Source organism: Hippocampus zosterae, chromosome 10, assembly GCF_025434085.1.
Source record: "Hippocampus zosterae strain Florida chromosome 10, ASM2543408v3, whole genome shotgun sequence".
NCBI lineage: Eukaryota > Metazoa > Chordata > Actinopteri > Syngnathiformes > Syngnathidae > Hippocampus > Hippocampus zosterae.
Window position 1 is genome coordinate 23,553,554 of NC_067460.1, and position 20,041 is coordinate 23,573,594.

At 47.7% G+C, this 20,041-nt stretch overlaps 5 protein-coding genes and 1 long non-coding RNA gene across 8 annotated transcripts in view; 1 reads left to right on the top strand and 5 right to left on the bottom strand.

Moving 5' to 3' along the window:
* Positions 1–20,041, top strand: part of LOC127609024 (uncharacterized) — a 220,753-nt gene that overhangs the window by 191,758 nt on the left and 8,954 nt on the right. The window lies entirely within an intron of this gene.
* On the bottom strand, positions 466–2,623 carry LOC127608987 (claudin-8-like). Its single transcript, XM_052078598.1, has one exon. The coding sequence runs from the start codon at positions 2,558–2,560 to the stop codon at positions 1,562–1,564; it is 999 nt and encodes a 332-aa protein (XP_051934558.1). The 5' UTR covers positions 2,561–2,623; the 3' UTR covers positions 466–1,561.
* On the bottom strand, positions 3,728–5,328 carry cldn8.1 (claudin 8.1). Its single transcript, XM_052078607.1, has one exon. The coding sequence runs from the start codon at positions 5,311–5,313 to the stop codon at positions 4,378–4,380; it is 936 nt and encodes a 311-aa protein (XP_051934567.1). The 5' UTR covers positions 5,314–5,328; the 3' UTR covers positions 3,728–4,377.
* On the bottom strand, positions 6,825–8,149 carry LOC127608975 (claudin-8-like). The gene has a single exon (XM_052078569.1). The coding sequence runs from the start codon at positions 8,045–8,047 to the stop codon at positions 7,127–7,129; it is 921 nt and encodes a 306-aa protein (XP_051934529.1). The 5' UTR covers positions 8,048–8,149; the 3' UTR covers positions 6,825–7,126.
* Positions 9,421–11,410, bottom strand: LOC127609002 (claudin-3-like). Its single transcript, XM_052078626.1, has one exon. It carries the CDS (start codon positions 11,086–11,088, stop codon positions 10,408–10,410), a length of 681 nt encoding a protein of 226 aa, XP_051934586.1. The 5' UTR covers positions 11,089–11,410; the 3' UTR covers positions 9,421–10,407.
* The window catches only part of LOC127608891 (rho guanine nucleotide exchange factor TIAM1-like), a 31,119-nt gene continuing 26,926 nt past the window's right edge, over positions 15,849–20,041 (bottom strand). For all 3 annotated transcript variants that reach the window (XM_052078350.1, XM_052078349.1, XM_052078348.1), the window contains 6 exons: positions 19,805–19,913; positions 19,648–19,706; positions 19,464–19,569; positions 18,934–19,021; positions 17,657–17,829; positions 15,849–17,394 (listed from right to left, as the gene is read on the bottom strand). In XM_052078350.1, the coding sequence (XP_051934310.1) occupies positions 16,961–17,394; positions 17,657–17,829; positions 18,934–19,021; positions 19,464–19,569; positions 19,648–19,706; positions 19,805–19,913 (969 nt within the window). In that variant the 3' untranslated portion in view covers positions 15,849–16,960. The remainder of the gene's footprint in view (positions 17,395–17,656; positions 17,830–18,933; positions 19,022–19,463; positions 19,570–19,647; positions 19,707–19,804; positions 19,914–20,041) is intronic.

The window sequence follows — 20,041 nt, forward strand, 5'->3', positions numbered from 1 at the left end:
TTAGTTGAGGGGCCGACCGACCACATTTTCAAACTAAGTCAACATTTATTCTGAAACAAAGCGTTCCTCGTTTCCGGCTGGATTTCTGCTCCTTGACGCGGCCGGCCGGGCCAATCCTTTCCCTCCCGTGCGGGCGCCTCAATTGAGGACACTGGCGAGCTGGCTGACACGGACATGAAAACATGGATACGTCGTGAAGATTAACTTCAAATCTGCTAGCGGTCGACCTCGACAACGTCTTTGCTTGGATACGCCGAGGAATGATGATTAAATCTTCGCCGCGCTGCCGATGCGGGAGGCGGAACTCAAACGTAATCTTGGCAACTGCCGCTTGCTGCCTTGAAGATTAAGCGGGCTCCTCAAACTGAGGTCCGCGAGCTCTAAACTCTGATATGATTTTGACACCCCCCCCCCCCCACCCACACCCACACCAGCTAGCAACACTTCAATACAATGCATATTGATTTTTCAGCTGCAACAAAGAGCTTTATTTACCATCACAGGACAATAAGACAACAGAACACATCATGTAAAAAAAAATGGACACCAACAGCTACGCCTTGAACCGAATTCAGCTGAATTTGCTTTGAAGTTTTTCCCCATTTTTGAACCCAAAAGGTTTTCAATTCACCCATCTGGAATGATCCATTTGATACCCTGTCCCCAAAATGTTACTTGTTTCTCTTAAAACAGTACGGTAGGGAAATATGTCACCTTGCAACTACTTTGAAATGTGGTTTTGTATAAATAAATAATAAAAACTAAAAACATAGCCATCTTGATGACCACTTGATTGATGAAAAATTCATCGTGAGGTTCTAATTTGTAGAGAATAACGGCTGCTCAAATGTTCGCTCAAACTGAAAAGAAATGACAATGAGAGGCGCAGTCCAGTTTCATCCTGTGATTTGGCGTCACCATGTGGTGAGAAGTAACACTGCAGATGATACTCTCCACAAATTGCAAATATTTCAGTAGCTTATTCACAGCTGATGTATTTTAACCCCGAATCCAATTCAATAATAATAATAATGTAATTATGGAGATTGTTACATTTTAGTTGTATTTATTTTTCCTTTTTTTTTTTAAAACCATTGTTGACTTCGTATTACTTTGTCGTCAAACACTTGTGAATTTTAAGATGTTACCGAAATCATTGCCTGTACGTAGTACATTTTTACAACAGTGACAATTTAGTTGTAAATCTCAACAAAATGGCATCCCGCGTATCCACCACGTGTTAGCCTCCACCGTTTGTTCTTCATTAACACAAGTCATAAGCATACGTTGTCAAAACGTTGCCTGTTAACCAAACTCACCTATTCGCTGTTATTAGTCAAATCTGTAGCGAGTAATAAAATAGATATTGGTTTGGCGCTACCTTATGGTGTCTATAGGCAAATGCAAACCTTTTAGGGTCCGCATCAATTTCTCACGTATTTTCGCTGCTCGCGGCAAGTTCCAGTGTAGCACAAGACGAAGCAAAAACAGGGTTCAGGTATGTAATCGCAAAGCTTTGTTTCAAACCGACATGAACACGCTTGCAATGGTTGCGTTTTGTTCAGATGTACATGCCTGGGCTGCTCCCGTTGTAAGATGACGGATCAATTCTGGATGATTTATATGGAATGAAAACGGGCGTTTGAGGTGCGGGGTGGAAGCTGGATTGATAGGACATGCTGGGGTTGTACGTGAGTGTGTATGGCGTGCTGTTCTGGCTCAAATATAAGGAGTTGACCGGCGTGTAGATGCTCCCCAGCGGGTTTGAGTGCCTCAGGGACGAATGTTGGGCCGCGCTGCCTTGATACGAGCGGGAGGTGCTTCCGGTCGGGTTGAGCATGACGGCGTCACTCTGATCGATGAGATAGTGACTGTTTGGGCCTTGCTGGATGGCGTAGGGTGTGATGCTGGAGAGACTCCGGATAGGCTGGTAGTCCATCACAACGGGCTTCCTCAGCACGGTGGGGTGGGACACGTCCGAGGACCTTTTGTCCGACGTCCGCAGACCGCAGAGGAACAACAAGCCGGAGCTAAAGAGAAAGGCGCCGGTCACCCAGCCGATGTAAAGCGCGTCTCCCAGCTCCCTCCTCTGGGCGTCGATCAGCAGAGGGTTGTAGAAGTCCCGGATGATGACATGTCCCGTCCATGACACGGGGATGAAGACGCAAACGGAAGCCAGGAGCTGCATGCCGCCGGCAACCGACAAGATGGCCGCATTGACTCTGTCGTTACCGCGGAAGCAGGAAGTGCAGCGCAATCCCAACGTAGCCAACAGGAGCCCCAGTCCCGACAAGGCCAGGGAGCAGCACATGAGGCCCCTGGCTGCCTGGAGCTCGGCGGGCAAGAACAGGAGGGAATCGTACACCTTACACTGCATCCTGATGTTGGCTTGCCTGTAGCAGTTCATCCACAAGCCCTCCCAGCGGCTTTCCATCACCACGATGTTCTCCCCGATGAAGGCCGTCACCTTCCACGTGGGCATCCCGGTGGTGGCGGCCGCCCCGATCAGCCCCACCAGGCCTACGCACACGGCGGCGAGCTCGCACATTTCTTTGACCATCGCGTCCGCGGTCCGGCTATGTTTGGATCCCAAACGAGGAACTAAATGCTCAAGGCCAGCCTCCCACCCAGTCCCAGTGTAAGGCAGCCTGTCAGCGATGTGCCCGAGGCTCAGCTGATGCGTTTGTGTATAGTCACATGAAGCTTGTTGTGGGAAAACGGCTTCACGGGAACCTGGTTGGCTGAGATACATGAGGGTACCACGCTGCTTGTTTTGGGTTTGCTGCTCCTCTGGTTGCATGCTGCTACGTCTACCACGACGCTGCACTTAGAGACTGAACAAAAAATATTCTATCTAGCGTGCGACTGCTTTCGTACACGTCTCAGCCACATAGTAAAAAAAAAAAGTCAGCGCTACGCTAGCAAAAATAAATCGAAAACAAACGTCTTTGAAGAGCTACAAAATGAGAAAAGAGCCAAATGGTTTCTAGAGTCTGCGATTGGCTGGCAACAGATTCAGGGTGTCCCCCGCCTACTGCCCGAAGACGGCTGGGATAGGCTCCAGCACCCCCCGCGGCCCTAGTGAGGATCAAGCGGTTTGGAAAATGGATGGATGGGTTTCCGAGTAACAATCGCTCAAACATAACCTGGAGTGGAGTTCCCCTGGGAAATGTTTGAAGTCCCCTAATTTTATACTGTATATGAAAGTTGAACCAAAACTCCTCTTGGGTGAACTCTTGCCTGAATATAAGACAAAAGTACAAAGTGCTCAGCACATTAAACACAACCAGTAGATGGATAATTGAGCTATCGATTTATTCCACATTACAAACTTAGCATATTAAAAAACAAACAAAAATGGTTTTCAAGATGGTTCAGTTCACCTACATGCCCATTTCCTTGATGAATTTGAATGACCTGCATATAATCCAGCAGTTTGCTCTTGGACTCGGTAACAATGCAAAACAGTTGAACCCCCAACTCCCTCCCTCCACATTGTGGACTCTTTTGTATCTTCATTCCAGGCCGCTTGCAAATTGCGGTCACGTGGCCCTGCTTATCGGGCTGCCGGCGATCTCTTGGCAAAACCCGCCCACGCTTTAAACAAGCAGTCGCTCTCGTGACAACAACTTGAGGAATAGGCCGCTGATTTGGTCAGACTTGGGGTAAACACCCCCCTCCCAAAAAAAAAAAAATCCTGCCCAATAACACGAGTTGTGAGCCAACGGAACCACTTATGTCTTTATTTTAGAAGAAGGTGTGTTTATACATCTACAGCGGATAGCTTCACACGCAATGAGATGATGTCAAAAGGTCAAAAGGGTCTTTGGGGGGAGAGCAGCGACTAGAAACACTTCTCAGGCGCAGTCTTTGTGTTGTCTGCCATTGGAATGCTTACAGGAAGATGTGTTTTTGAGTGTAAAGAAGCTCGGCATGGGTGTCAGACTCATTTTCCGCATGGGCCAGATTGAAGGCATTAACATGTGAAAACAATTGCCCCTGCATTTGATTGTAGTTTTATGTTTTTGCTGACAACAAATGAGTGTCGTCCGGTTTTTGTTAAGAAGGCATTTGGTGGATCTAAATAAAACCAATTCAAGTGCGTCTGGGTATGCAAATTCTCAGCCACGGCGAAAACAATGAATCCATTTTCCCACAAACATGACGTAGATTCGCTTTATTTGCCTTTACGGGCCGCATAAAATGACGTGCTGAGCATGATCTGGCCCATGATCCTTGAGTTTGACACCCAGGAGCATTCATTTGAAAATGAACGACACATAAAATTGACGAGGAAAAAAAAAGTAACGTGATAATCTACTCACTGAAATGCGTTCCTTGACATGAAATGTACGACACGGTTGCTTCAGTTAGCGTTCAGAGATACGCCACCCCGCTGCGTACAGACGGGTACCTGGACGTTTGGCTGGACTGGTAGCTGTAGATGCTGGAAGGGTGTCTGGAAAGGACCGGCTGGGCCTGGGCGGACGGGTGTCTGGAAAGGACCGGCTGGGACTGGGCGGAGGGGTGTCTGGAAAGGATGGGCTGGGCCTGGGCCTGAGGGAGCAGCACCAGTTGCTGAGGCTGCAGAGTCCGGACGGGCTGCGGAGGGTACGCCATGTAGTCCGAGTTCCCGGAGTAGACGTAGCCCCTGGGTTCTTTGCCTTCGGACCGCACGTTGCAGCAAGTGAACACGCATCCTCCGGCGAATAGGAAGGCGCCGGCCACCCAGCCGATGTAGAGGGCCTCCCCCAGCTCCCTCCGCTGGGCGTCGATCAGCAAAGGGTTGTAGAAGTCGCGGATGATGACGTGAGCCGTCCAGGACACGGGGATCAGGACGCAGATGCACGCCGTGAAGATCACGGCCCCGGCCACGATGAGCACCAGTCGCTTGGCTCGGTCGTTGTTGCGGATGCACGCCGTGCACTGCAGCCCCGCCAGGCTGATGAGAAGCGCCAGGCCGGCCAGGGCCAGGGAGCAGCACATGAGACCCCGAGCCGCCTGGAGGTCCGGGGGCAGGGCCAGCAGGGAGTCGTAGACCTTGCACTGCATCCTGATGTCGGCCTGCTTGAAGCAGTTCATCCACAGGCCTTCGTAGCGAGTCTCGAACACGATGATGTTCTCGCCGATGAAGGCCGTGACTCTCCACATGGGCATGCCGGTGCTGGCTGCCACCCCGATCAGCCCGATGAGCGTCAGAAAGAAACCCAGCATCTCCAGAGCCGAGTCGGCCATCTTGTCCCGCTCCCTACGCGACTGCAACGGCGACTGCGACGGGAACGGAGCTCGTCCCGCCGGGGGACGTGGCCGCATCCCGGTGCGGAAGGAGGAGTTCACCTGCTCTGTGTGCAGACCAGGGAGGGGTGTGGATTGAGACCGGTTGCTAGGAGACCGACTCCCCTTAGGCCAGTTGTGTCTTTGTGCAGTGAACAGGAGCCGTTGTAAGCCTCCACCTTGTTTGCTCAAACTTCTCGGTTTACATCTGCTCTGACCAGGAAGTCTATTTCAGACGGGTGTTCATTTCCTCACAGTCGAGCGGTTCTGGGTTCAAATCCACTTTGTGTTATGTTTTTTTTTAGGTTAACGTTTGGTTTGGTGCCCTTCTTGTCTCCACCTGTTCTCATCATGCGTGATGACCCCTCAACCCTTTGTGTCTCGTCCGGGTGCTTCTCGTTGTCTCGACGCTTTGCTCGTATTGAGTTCCCTGCGGTCTGTCGGTCTTTGTTGGATCATTGGGTGTGTCTGTGTGCTCCTGTCGTGTTTTATTTCCTGTCGTAGTTTTGTTTGTTACTTTGGTTCCTTGTGATTTGCAAAACTTTGTTCGAGTACTTTGAGTTCATGTTTTTCCAGTGTACCCCTGTTGGCATTTTTCTTCAACACATTTTCATCAGTCCACCCTGCTCCTGCCTGCCTCGCTGCTTTTTTGGGGGGGTCCTCCAACTACCGCCTCGCAAAACTTAACAAGTTGGCCCTCTCGCGTGGCGTTTGCACCAAAAACAGGCGCGCTACGTCCACTCAACACTCTCAATCATCCATCGGTGTGAAAGGGAGTGCACGTGGTTGTTTGTCTTTCTGAGTTGTTAAGGCACGGAGACATTTTTGGTTTACTGAGTTAACTCAACTCAACTTGGGCAGCGCGGTGACGACTAGTTAAGTTAACTCAAAGTTAACTCAAATTAACTCAAAGTCGAGTGCTTCTGGGTTCCCAACATTCAAAAACGGAACATTTTAGTCTCATTGAAGACAGTGACGGCAAGTTGCCGTCAGCAGAGAAGTACTCCAGCTCACCCGCAACCCAAATGAGGCCACGAAAATGGACGGATCAACTCGTATTTTTCCGAGAACCGCTTTGCACCTGCGCTCCACGGAGTCGCCAACTTATGGAAAATGCTTGCGCAATGTTGCCATCGCTGAACGAATAATTGGGGTGCTATCTTGGCAAAGTGACTGTTTTTTTATCTAAATGTGCGTTGCAGATTTGGCCTTGGACCTCGATCTTTGGGTCCGATCCGGCTCAGAATCAGTCGCATTCCTTGTTTCGAACGTGTCGCCTGAAGTTGTGTTTGATTTCATCTCATCTCGTGAGGTTCTTGACGCGTGGTTTGCACTTTCTGTTTGTGCTTTAGTGAAATGTCAAACGGGTAATCGTCTCCCGCTGCGACGGCTCAGACATCCGCTGTCTGTTTTGTCTGGTGGGTGGACCTGTGACAATGTTCTTGTCGGACCAGTCGAGCTGCATCGTCGACAAAAGAGATAACAAGGCTGAGTCAAACGCGATCCCGGAAAACAAAATCAACAAAGGCCCTTTTTTTTTGGTTTTTCCACTCAACCGTCTCTATTTATTGAGCACCGGGGAGGGCCCTCGTAATAAAAATCAACTATGTACAGTTCATAAAACCTCAATGGTGGAAAAAAACAAAAAAAATAGAATTTTCTTTTAGTGCATCATTTTCTCAAAGAACATTTCAAAGGCAAAAACCTACAATCATCGTCAAACGCATCGTCATCGTGATGCCCGTAAGACATGAATCAAATCAATCCGTTCCACAGAAAATCTCACACACACATACTGGAATACTTTTTTTTGTCACTTATTTTGGCAAACGGAAGAAAAATGGTCTCCGGCCTACTGCACCGGAGTGTAGGCCAGAGACCCCGGCGGGGGTGCGGAGTAGGTGGGCTGGTAGGCGTACGCGGGCTGGTAGTTGCTCTGGGGCCCGTACGCGGATCCGTAGACGTACGAGGCGGGGTTGTATATGACCCTCTGGTCGGGGTCCTGGGTGCGCGGGGCGTGGCGACTCAGCAGGATGACCCCGGCGGCGAACAGCAACGCCGACGTCACCCATCCGATGTAGAGCGCCTCGCCCAGTTCCCGCCGCTGGGCGTCGATCAGTAGCGGGTTGTAGAATTCCTGGATGATCCTGTGGCCCGTCCAGGACACGGGGATGAGCGTGGTGACGCAGGCCAGCAGGAAGAGGGCGCCGCCGACCACCAGGACGATGTGCTTGGTGCGAGCGCGGTAGTCCACCACCTTGGTGCACTTCATGCCCACGGCCGAGACGATCAGGGCGAAGCAGGTGACGGCCACCGAGGCGCACATCAGGCCGCGGGCCGCCTGCAGGTCTGGCGGCAGGAAGAGCAGCGAGTCGTAGACCTTGCACTGCATGCGGATGTTGGCCTGCCGGTAGCAGTTCATCCACAGGCCCTCCCAGCGCGTCTCCATCACGATGATGTTCTCCTCGATGAAGGCCGTCACCCTCCACATGGGCAGGCCCGTCGTCGCCGCCACGCCGATCAGTCCGATGAAGCCCACCACCAGGGCCACCACCTCGCAGCAGTAGGCGTACTTGCGCTTCCTCTTCTCGATTTTCTTCTTCTCCTCATACAGCGAGTCCTTGTTGTCGGTGTAGTCGGTGTAGGGCGCCGTGTAGGGCCCCGCGTAAGGCCCGGTGTAGGGCGCCGAGTAGGGACGCTTGTCGTCGTAGTACGAGGCGGCGTAGGACACCGCCGGCTTGGTGTAGCCGCTGTAGGCCGTGTAGGAGGCCATCGGTTGAGCACGCTGACGGCGCTCTCGCGACGGCGGAAAGGAGTCTGAGGAGCCCGACCGGCCCGGGTGGTTATACAGACGCAAAAATGCCAACCACGTCGCGAGGTCGTCGAGCAGGTTAAGCCGCCCCGACGGTCGTCCGCCCAAGCGCTTCCGGAGCCCAATCGAAACCGACGCCGCAAAAACATGAAACTTCATTGGCCGTTTGACGTCCGGCCTTTTCCTTTTCGATCCGACTTGACTGGAAAGTTAAATGATCACGTGACCGAATCAGGACCTTTGCTCGATGCGCTGCAAAAAACTGCCTTTCAAAATGATTATAAGGAATCGGAAATTTTCTGTCATTCTATTTGTTGAACCAGTAAACAAAGTTATCTTTTAAAAAAGAAGACAAAAATACCTTTCAATGTCCGGTAATTAATTTTTTTTAAGGATCCCTGCCCCCCATGCTCGAAGCATTTGACGCGCCCTCCCACCAAATCAATCTGGTCAGAAGAACAGGACTCGGTAATGAATCAAAATACAAAATAAACTCTTTCCGCGAGCACCTCTGCTTGGATCCTTGCCACCAAGTTTCACTGAAACTGTTCACGCGTTTTTAACCATGCCTCGTACGGGAAAAACATAACCTGAAAACTGCAAAAAAACCCACAAAAAACGATTTGATCATGCTTTAAGTAAGCAAACGCATACCTCCACATATTTAAGTTCGATGCTAAAGATACGAGCTGAAACGCAATCGAGTCACTTGAAAGCGCAGGAAATGAAATGATCATCTGTGTGAAAGTCGAGCTGCTGAAAAGCAGGCTCGGGTTTTGGTGATTCTTGAGTTGCAGGCGGGTTTCCGCGCTCGCAATTTGGCGACATTTTGCAACGTCTACGATTGGCTGGATTGGCCATTAGCCAATCGCAGAGCATGATGGAGACAAACAACCGTTCACATTCACATCCATGGAGAGTTTTCGAGACCTTGGTGTCATGATTCGGTTTGGGACCAACAGGTGGCACTGTAGGGCTCCCCCTGCAGTTGCGCACCTGTTGGTCATTATGTAACTCCTGCCCAAACACTTAGTGTCAGGTCTTTGTTGGTTTTTGCTGGCTGCTGTCATGTTTTTGTTCCTGTGAGTTGTTTTGCCAGTCATGATTTTTGTTTGATACTTTGGACTTTGTTTGTTTAGGATTTAGTTTTCTCAGTTTTAATACAATTCGTCAAGTACACCCCTGCTCCTCCCTCCTGCCTGCTTTTTTGGGGTCCGCGTGACACTTGCAGACTCCACTTTGATTCAAACTCTGAATCTCCGGACTGCGAGACAAATCTCTGTTTCGACACTCACTTTATTTATAAAGCGTAAAACAACAACGACACAATGGAATCATTCAAAACGGCAGTTTTATTTTCACTTTACAACACTTATTCACATGAGTGTGGGCACAATTCGGGACGTTTTGGTTGTCTCGTGCTATCAGAGTTGATGCCCACATGCTGGACGGCGCCGCCGTGCCTTGAGATAAGAGTACAATTTGTTTCATCACCATGTTTGTAACTCAAAACACTCGTCTCAAAAATTCCTCCTTGAAATTGAAATTGAAATTGCAGCTAAGCCACTCTGATGAATGCGGCCAATTTCTGGACCTTGTAAAAATAGACATAGTGATGACATCATTAAATGTTAGGTTAAAAAAAAATCTGTTAACACTTTTTTTTTGTTTGCTTAAAATCAGTGGATATTGTGTTTGGTGTGCTCTTCTCGGCTGCCCGAGGGCAGTATGACACAAATACGGTCAAACTAATTTCATGCACATCTCATGCTACTGTCAATGACATTTTTAGTGACAGATCTTTTATCTCTACCCCTGAAATTAAAATCCAGTATTTATGAATACAATCCATATTTTTTTTCCCACTTTTTCCCTAAATTGGGATTTTTTTTTCAAATAACTTGAGTTTTTGTTTTAGGAAGGTGACTATAAATGAACATTGTTACATTATCTGTCTACATAGTTTGCTCCACCATTTGTGTCCAAATATCTGTTGCTTCGAGGGTTACGACACCGTGACACTGTTGCTATTTGTTTCCTTTGTTTTGCATTGTTTGCTAGCATGCGGCTAATTGGACTCCTGCGTCTTTTAAATATACAATCTGTCATTCTTTTTTCTGTTTAGTTTGACAAATGAACTCCAACTAAGATTGTCCATGAACTGCTTTTTTATAACCTTTCTGACAATACATCGCTCTCATCTCAATTTTTTTTTTGCCCGCAAGTCACTCTTGTCTCAAGGCACGGCCGTGTCAGGCCCTGTGTGGGATTCACGTAGAATTAAATCATCCCGGGAGAAAGGCCCCGCTTCCAGAGCGCCGTCACACGTATTCCTGATACTTGTGAAAACTGGACGGCGCCCTGCTGCTGCGCACGCTGCCGACGCCCTTGGCGGCCACCAGGTAGGAATCCGTGTTAAGCGCGTTCTCCTTGGACCGCCGCCTGTGGAAGCTGAGCAGCAGGACGCAGCCGGTGGCCAGCAAGACGGCGCAGGTGGCCCAGCCCACGAAGAGCGACGCCCCCAGCTCTCGTTTGCGCGAGTCCACCACCACCGGGTTGTAGAAGTTGCGGATGACGGTGTGCGCCACCCAGCACACGGGCACCAGCGTGAGCAGGCAGGCCAGCAGGAACAAGCAACCGGCAAAGGCCGTCGCGATGTTCTTGGCCCTGAGGTTGTCCTGGCAGCAGGTGCTCCTGGGCATGGAGAAGCCGGCCACGAACAGGGCCATCACCACCACCACGATGGAGACCACCATCAGCCCCCGCGCGGCCTGCAGCTCGGGCGACAGGATGAGCAGCGAGTCGTACACTTTGCACTGCATCTTGATGTCCGCCTGGTTGTAGCAGTTCATCCAGAGGCCCTCCCACAGCACCTCCATCACGATGAGGTTGGCGCCGATGAACGCCGACACCCGCCACATGGGCAAGGCCGTGGCCGCCACCGCGCCGAACAAACCCAGGAAGCCCAAGGCCATGGCCACGATCTCCAGTTTGGCCTTCATGGTGCAGCCTCGCCTCGTGCGTGTCCTCGAATGGAGCGCAGCCTCGAGTGGCGAGTTTCACTTTGGTGGATAATATCGCCACGCTCGCAATGTCATCCGTCTGGTTTCGAGTATGCGGCTCGCACGGAAATGTGCACCTGCCTCTTGTGTTATTGTAGCAAGCCGACTTGCTTCAAGGTTGCTCATCTTCCTAATTACATTTTTTTTTTTTTTTTGTTCACCAAGTTCCACCCAGAAAAAAAAAATAATACTGAACTCCCCAGGTGCTGGCGTCATGGCCGACATTAAAATAGCCTGCAGTCGTGTTTACCAAAACTCAGACAAGGAAGATTGAATATTCATTCATTCATCCTCCGAGCCGCTTGATCCTCATTAGGGTCGCGGGGGGTGCTGGAGCCTATCCCAGCTGTCTTCGGGCAGTAGGCAGGGGACACCCTGAATCGGTTGCCAGCCAATCGCAGGGCACACAGAAACGAACAACCATTCGCACTCACACTCACACCTAGGGACAATTTTTAGAGTGTTCAATCAGCCTGCCACGCATGTTTTTGGAATGTGGGAGGAAACCGGAGCACCCGGAGAAAACCCACGCAGGCCAGGGGAGAACATGCAAACTCCACACAGGGAGGCCGGAGCTGGAATCGAACCCGGTACCTCTGCACTGTGAAGCCAACGTGCTAACCACTGGGCTACCGGGCCGCCCCACAAGGAAGATTGAATATTATTATTATTATTATTATTTTTTGTAGAGCTTTGTATCGGCATGGACCTTTTTAAGCATTGTGCAAAAACAAAGCTCGTATAAATCTTGTTTGTGTGTGTGTGTGTGTGTGTGTGTGTGTGTGTGTTCAAACATGAAAAAGAGATCACATATTGCTCATGAGGCACCGAAACTTTCACGTGACCTTGCTTAACAAGCTACAAGACAAGAACATGGATTTGTGTGGTTCCGAAGAGCAGTCGCTGAGAGGCAACAAAAGCAAAGCGAAAGAAGGCAGCTCAACAGGAACAGAAACTTGAAAGCTGGTCAGGCGAGTTTTCGTTGAGTGATACCAGCGTCCCGACATCCAAGGTAAATAAATATACAGACGCGCACACATCCACACGAATGCACAATCATGGTGACATCACTTTTGTTGTTGTCGTTTGAATTGGTGGGAGGTAACCAAGTACTGTACAAATATTTCATGACTGTACTTGAGTTTATTTTTTTTTTCCAGGTGCCTACTGGGATACTTCAGTATTCATTTTGCTGACAACTTTTGTACCAAGTTATTCACGTTATTGGTATTGTGTATGTAATTGAAAAAAAAAATACTTTTGTACTTAATAACATGACGAGCATCTGTACTTTTACTTGAGTACAGCGTAAGTACTTTTCTCACCTCAAATAGTTTACATTACCTCACATTTTGAACATAAGAGGGTGACCAAAATATTAGAAACACAAAGCAAAAAACAGCGTTGAAGACTCCAACCAGGAAATGGGTGCATGGATGAGGAAGTGCCACTAGAGGGCGTCAAAGAGTTGCTTCATCGAAACTGGTTGTCATTTGGACAATTTGAGCCATCGTGCAAAAGTAGGAGGATTTTATACTCCCACGCGACAGCTGCTTTTCAAAAGCAATTTGAGATCTCGATTAAACAGAACTGAGTCCTTTTACAGTCATGAACACGTCGAAATTTAATCGGAAATATTAGTTTAAAATTGGTTTTATTGTTTGGTGCTTTCTACCGTCTTTATTACCAATTTGTCTTACTGTTTATTGTGCATGTTTTTCTTTTTTTAATACATTTTTTTACAGTTATCGCAAATATTGTTGATGGCTATTCACCAAAATATGAAACTGAAAAGCTCCTTGACCTTCCCGGTATACAAAGCGTCAGCTCATTTTTTTTTTTTTTTTGTGCATGATTTCCAACTGAACCCGACTGAGCACATGAACGTGCCGCCTGAATGAATGAGGCACAAAGCTCTTGTTGCACTCGAGTGTCACTTGTGAGCACTTTTTACTCTCAACTAATGCAGCTTGCATCAAGTGACTTGATGCTCGCCACGGCAGCATTTTTACAGACAAGCCTTGGGGGAAATAAAAAGGATGTATCAGTAATGCACCTTTCAAACAGTCCTTCAAAGCTGAATACATCCACTTTAAATACAGTATTTCTGTTTTTTTTTTAAATTCAGGGTTTAATTAATTTAGAAAATGTATACTGTTGTTTAAAAAAAAAAACAAATGAAATGAACACCACAGGTTAATTTTCAAGGATTTTTTATTGATTTTAGACGCTTTCCCTGAAAATTAAGAACTTCATGGGCTTTTGAAGTTTAATGACCCATGGGAACATTGTAAGAATGCAGAGTGTTCCAGACCTGCCTGGTAGTTGAATGGTTAGTAAGTCGGTGTTGCACTGTAGAGGTGCAGGGTTCGAGTCCAGCTCCGTCCTTTTTGTGCGTTCTCGAAAGAATGTGCATGGCTGTGCATTTTCTGATTCTCTTCTCCGCAAAACCATTCTTGCTCACATTCACATCAACGGAAAATGTTACTAGCTGACTGGTAGTTGAAAAACGACCGTGTATAGTAAGGCGTTTTTTGCCCCAAAAAAAACGACCATGTATAAAAAGGCGTTTTTTTGCCCAAAAAAACCCGACCATGTATAGTAGGCGTTTTTAGCTGAAAAAAACGACCATGTATAGTAAGGCATTTTTAGCCGAAAAAAACCCGACCATGTATAGTAAGGCGTTTTTAGCCGAAAAAAAACGACCATGTATAGTAAGGCGTTTTTAGCCGAAAAAAACGACCATGTATAGTAAGGCGTTTATAGCCGAAAAAAACGACCATGTATAGTAAGGCGTTTTTAGCCCCAAAAAACCCGACCATGTATAGTAAGGCGTTTATAGCCGAAAAAAACGACCATGTATAGTAAGGCGTTTTTAGAAGAAAAAAACGACCATGTATAGTAAGGCGTTTTTAGCCAGGAAAAAAACGACCATGTATAGTAAGGCGTTTTTAGCCGGAAAAAAAAACGACCATGTATATAGTAAGGCGTTTTTAGCCCCAAAAAACGACCATGTATAGTAAGGCGTTTTTAGCCAGGAAAAAACCGACCATGTATAGTAAGGCGTTTTTAGCTGAAAAAAACGACCATGTATAGTAAGGCGTTTTTAGCCCAAAGAAACGACCATGTATAGTAAGGCGTTTTTAGCCGGGGAAAAAATGACCATGTATAGTAAGGCGTTTTTAGCCGAAGAAAACGACCACGTATAGTAAGGCCGTGTTTTTTTTCGGCTAAAAACGCCTTACTACACATGGTCGTTTTTTTTCCGGCTAAAAACGCCTTACTATACATGGTCGTTTTTTTTCATCTAAAAACGCCTTACTATACATGGTCGTTTTTTTTCGGCTAAAAACGCCTTACTATACATGGTCGTTTTTTTCCCGGCTAAAAACGCCTTACTATACATGGTCGTTTTTTTCATCTAAAAACGCCTTACTATACATGGTCGTTTCTTTGGGCTAAAAACGCCTTGCTATACATGGTCGTTTTTTTTTCCGGCTAAAAACGCCTTACTATACATGGTCGTTTTTTTTCCGGCTAAAAACGCCTTACTATACATGGTCGTTTTTTTTCATCTAAAAACGCCTTACTATACATGGTCGTTTTTTTTCGGCTAAAAACGCCTTACTATACATGGTCGTTTTTTTCCCGGCTAAAAACGCCTTACTATACATGGTCGTTTTTTTCATCTAAAAACGCCTTACTATACATGGTCGTTTCTTTGGGCTAAAAACGCCTTGCTATACATGGTCGTTTTTTTCGGCTAAAAACGCCTTACTATACATGGTCGTTTTTTTCGGCTAAAAACGCCTTACTATACATGGTCTTTTTTTTCGGCTAAAAACGCCTTACTATACATGGTCTTTTTTTTCGGCTAAAAACGCCTTACTATACATGGTCTTTTTTTCAGCTAAAAACGCCTTACTATACATGGTCTTTTTTTTCGGCTAAAAAAGCCTTACTATACATGGTCTTTTTTTTCAGCTAAAAACGCCTTACTATACATGGTCGGTTTTTTCGGCTAAAAACGCCTTACTATACATGGTCGGTTTCTTTCGGCTAAAAACGCCTTACTATACATGGTCGTTTTTTTCGGCTAAAAACGCCTTACTATACATGGTTGTTTTTTTCGGCTAAAAACACCTTACTTTACATGGTCGTTTTTCTTGGCTAAAAACGCCTTACTATATTTTTTTTCGGCTAAAAACGCTTTACTATACATGGTCGTTTTTTTCGGCTAAAAACGCCTTACTATACATGGTCGTGTTTTTGGGCTAAAAACGCCTTACTATACATGGTCGTTTTTGTCGGCTAAAAACGCCTTACTATACATGGTCGTTTTTTTGGCTAAAAATGCCTTACTATACATGGTCATTTTTTTCAGCTAAAAACGCCTTACTATACATGGTCGGTTTTTTCGGCTAAAAACGCCTTACTATACATGGTCGTGTTTTTGGGCTAAAAACGCCTTACTATACATGGTCGTTTTTTTTGGCTAAAAACGCCTTACTATACATGGTCGTATTCTTTGGCCCAAAACGCCTTACTATATATACATGGTTGTTTTTGTCAACCCTATATTAATTGTTCATTTCAATGGGTCATTCAATTTAAACTAAATTTTAACCAAAAATACAATTAATGTGACTATTATATTAATAACATTCCATCAGCAAGGTAGATTCCAACAAAGACACAAGTAGAAAACAACAGGTTTTCTTTAATTATGATATTAATACATTTTCTATGTACAGGCACAGTTATAATAAAAACACAGTCTCGGTAGCGCAATTATTTTAACACATTTTGACCAAAAACTGAACAGAAAGTCGACATCCTCCCTCTGCTGTGATTGCTCGAGCACATTTGGACCGTCCTTACAAATACATTTGCAACTCAATAAATAACAATAACAAAAAAAAAACATTACTTTGTAATCAGTGAAGACCGTTTTTCTTTAAACAAATAACCAAAAAAAGCTCGTAGAAAATTATTGAGACGAGCGATCATGACAAACGAGTTTTCTTCGAAAGGCAATACCGAAGATCAAAAAGAGGAAAAACGTTTTATGGGAACAAAAACATGAAATATTCAAGTAAAAAAACAGATGTTAAGTTCAAACCACTTTAAACTTTCAAATTGTTACAAAATGTACCAGGCGAGCCAAAGCAGTCTAAAAATCTAACACAAAATACTTTAAGTAAAGAAACTACTTTCTAGAAAATGATGAAATGATGCAAGACTTCACACCAGCCGCTATTACGTATTCCACGTCTGTGAGAAAAATCCAATCTGAGTCACAAAAATACATCGACGATTCACAAAAAGTTAGCGGTTAGGTGAAGTTTCGGGATGAACCTAAAATGCACCAGCGCATTTAAAGGTGACCTTCCCTACACTTTTGAAAACATATGTCCGACCATTTCAGTACTTTTTGCGAGTTAGGGGCTAAATGACAACATTCGGAACAGGTCGTGCTTGTTTGCATTTTGACAACGTGAAACCAAGGTGACGGCCAAAAACCGAAAGACACCAAGTGCACTACGACACGGAATTTTCAATTTTTTCAAGGTCAAATCAAGTTTGCGCTCGGTAAAGGTTATTTTGGGCTCATCCTTCATCCAAAAGCCTAATTTCGCCAACTTCCTGTGACGAGTGTAATTTGGCAACAGCGGGCTGGGCTGCAGAGCGCCGCCCTAGTGTGCAAACATCGCCACGTCGAGTACGATTCCATGATTGTACTACGAGAGTTTGTATCTACCAGCCTCTGCGTCGCCACGGAGACCCTCCAAAGACGCCTACGTTGCAGTTTTCAGTCGGGCGAGCTTTCCGGATGCTCTCGCAGCACCCAAACGTTAGTCTGGTCCGCGTCGTGGTCTTCGGCGGTCGCCGTCGACGCGTCGCCGTGCCCGTTCCCCGATCCCTCGCCTCGCAGGGACAATTCGGCTACGGAGGCGTCCAGGCGCGCTGCGTCATCCTCGTCGCTCAGAATGTCCGTCTCGTTCCCCTCCTCGGGGTCTTCGTACTCTTTGAGGTCAAACTGTTCTTCCACCCAGCGGTCTGTGTCGCCGGCGTCCGACGAGGACGACAGAAACCGGTCGCGCTCCGCCTCCGTCCGCTCGTCCGGGGGCTCCGGAGGTGAGGCCAGGTCCCGCTCGGGCTCGCCGTCAGAGACGATGTCGGTGTCGATGGTGAAGCGGTTGCGCACCAGCTTCCTCCGACCGAGGGTTCTGGTCGGTGCCGAAGCTGTGGAAATGACACGATACACCAATGAGAACAAGGATGCAGACCATCTCTGAAACTGAAAATATTGATCCCTTAGACCTCCAAAAAATTCGGGAACTGCTTTGAACTTGGTAAATGCTCACTGTGGATCAGATCCAGACTGAGAAACTGGGTCTGACCCGAACAATTCTGCCACGCATTTTTATCAGCGATTTATCTGACTCTTCATCTATTCTCAACTATTTTTGACATTTCTTGGGTGTTGCGTCATCGGGTCACTCACCCGCTCGGTTTATGACGGGCCGAGCGCCCTTGAGCGCGCACAGGCGCTTCCCTCCGAAGGGCACGTACTGCTGGCTGAGCGGCAGACTCTCCGTCTTCAGCAGCTGCCGCCGGTGCTTCTCTCGCAGGATGGAGTGCACCGTCTTGAGGAAGTCTTTCCTGCTCTCCGGGGAGCTGGGGGGGGGGGGGGGGAACAGGACGCTCGGTTATCAAATCATCTGCTCTATAGTGAAAACATCAGGGGGTACTTCTGGGTGGACTATCTTTGACTTGAACTGAAAACACTGACAAAAACTTGCTTGGGGTTGCGGAGCGGTTGCCCCAGCTACGGAGCAAAAGGTTTGGATCTTTTCTTAGTCCTTTTCATTGATTCATTCAATCATTCATCTTCCGAGCTTGATCCTCACTAGGGTCGCGGGGGGGTGCTGGAGCCTATCCCAGCTGTCTCCGGGCAGTAGGCGGGGGACACCCTGAATCGGTTGCCAGCCAATCGCAGGGCACACAGAGACGAACAACCATCCACGCTCACATTCACACCTAGGGACAATTTAGAGCGTCCAATCAGCCTGCCACGCATGTTTTTGGAATGTGGGAGGAAACCGGAGCACCCGGAGAAAACCCACGAAGGCCCGGGGAGAACATGCAAACTCCACACAGGGAGGCCGGAGCTGGAATCGAACCCGGTACCTCTGCACTGCGAAGCCGACGTGCTAACCACTGGACTACCGGGCCGCCCTGGTTGCATCATCCTTTAGCAAAACGTAATGACTAGCCTACTCGCTAATGGCCAGTTCACTGTCAAAAAAATTTTAATCAAGCTAAATCAACAAATCTCACAATGTCTAATGTCGCTTGAAGCGACAAACTCTTCAAAAGTTTCTCACACGCAAAAGCTCAAAATCCAAAGGTTTCGGACGTCAACGCTAAGAGGTTAGCCGAGATGACGCTAACTTCCTTCGCTCAGACAAGACAAACGCCCTTTACTTAGCTAAGATGACGGCAAATTCCTTAGCTAGCTACAAACACAGATTTCTTCAAATATTAATTACGGCCAGGGGGGGCGCGTGTCCCGCTCCGAAGAAAATTGACCTCACGGAACATCTTTTCGACTGACAAGCCACAATGCTCATTTAATGAAGCGATTTGGCGCCTTGGGTCAAATGACATCAAAAATGTGTTTCCGAGTGCTGCAATGCGAGTTCCAGCCACCAGGAGCCGCACATGTGACATCATCGTGAAAAATGCTGTCAACAAAAACAAAATGGCGGAGCACCTCACCTGCAACACAGCTGGAAGGCCCTCTCCGGACGACCTTCCGACTCGGACTTTGTGTGAACGATCTCGCAGACGGAGGTGCCCTCGCCATCTGAAGAGGAGACCATCGATTCAGACTCCTTCGGGAAACGTGCTCGTCCGTGACCGACCGTATCCCGCTTAAACCAAGTCCACCTGCTCTAACTCCAATTTAATGTTAAAATTGCATTCAACCTTCACCTAACTGGTCCACCCCCCCCCCCACACTCCCCAACCTGTTACCCTGAACCTCTAATTGTAGCCTTGATGACAACAGCCGCCTGTAAACTAACCACCCTTATCGTAATTAACCGCCTGAATATAGGACTAATCCAAACCTCTGGCTGCAAACCCTAAAGTCCAAAACCCGAGCCCCAAACCCGAGCAGACTAGCCGGAACTCACCGTCCCCCCCAACTTGTTCCAGTGGATAGACGGAACGAAATTTGGGGCGATTCCATTTTTATCTTACGCTTGGCTCACGACAATCTGTTGGCAACTCGGGGATGAGCTGACCTGCATTCGCCAGCGGCCTCACTTGGAGGGCGTCCGTGGGAATCATGTGACGATATCGGAAGGGATCTTTTTCCTCTGAAGACATCGACGCACGATGGGAGGCGCCCTAGAAACCAAAAACAGAACAAACCGAGTTCCGATTTGGATAGCGAGGCTCATTTCCTCGCGCCGTGCGGCCACTCACCGTTTTCTTCTTGTGTTTGGATCCGTCTTTGCACACGAAGACCACTGCCGTTTTGAACACTAAAAGATACGCCACCCCCCCAAAAAAAAATGTTGCCAGCATCAAATTCACCTTCGCAACACCTGCGTTAAGCGTCAACAAGAAATAGGCGTCATACCAAAAGTGGCCATCTGCGGCTCTTTCTTCCACTTTCCTAAGGAAGGCGGCGGATTGATCCAGGACACGCTGGTGTGGAGTAGCAGATCGCCCATCGACAAGTCGGCAACCTGGTAACGAGATCAAATATTCACCACCCGCGTTGCCCGTGGATCGACGTGGGGGATCGAGCCCCTGCCGCGGATGTCGGGTCACGCCGCCGCCGCCGCGAGAAACGAGCGCCTTTAATAGCCGGCAT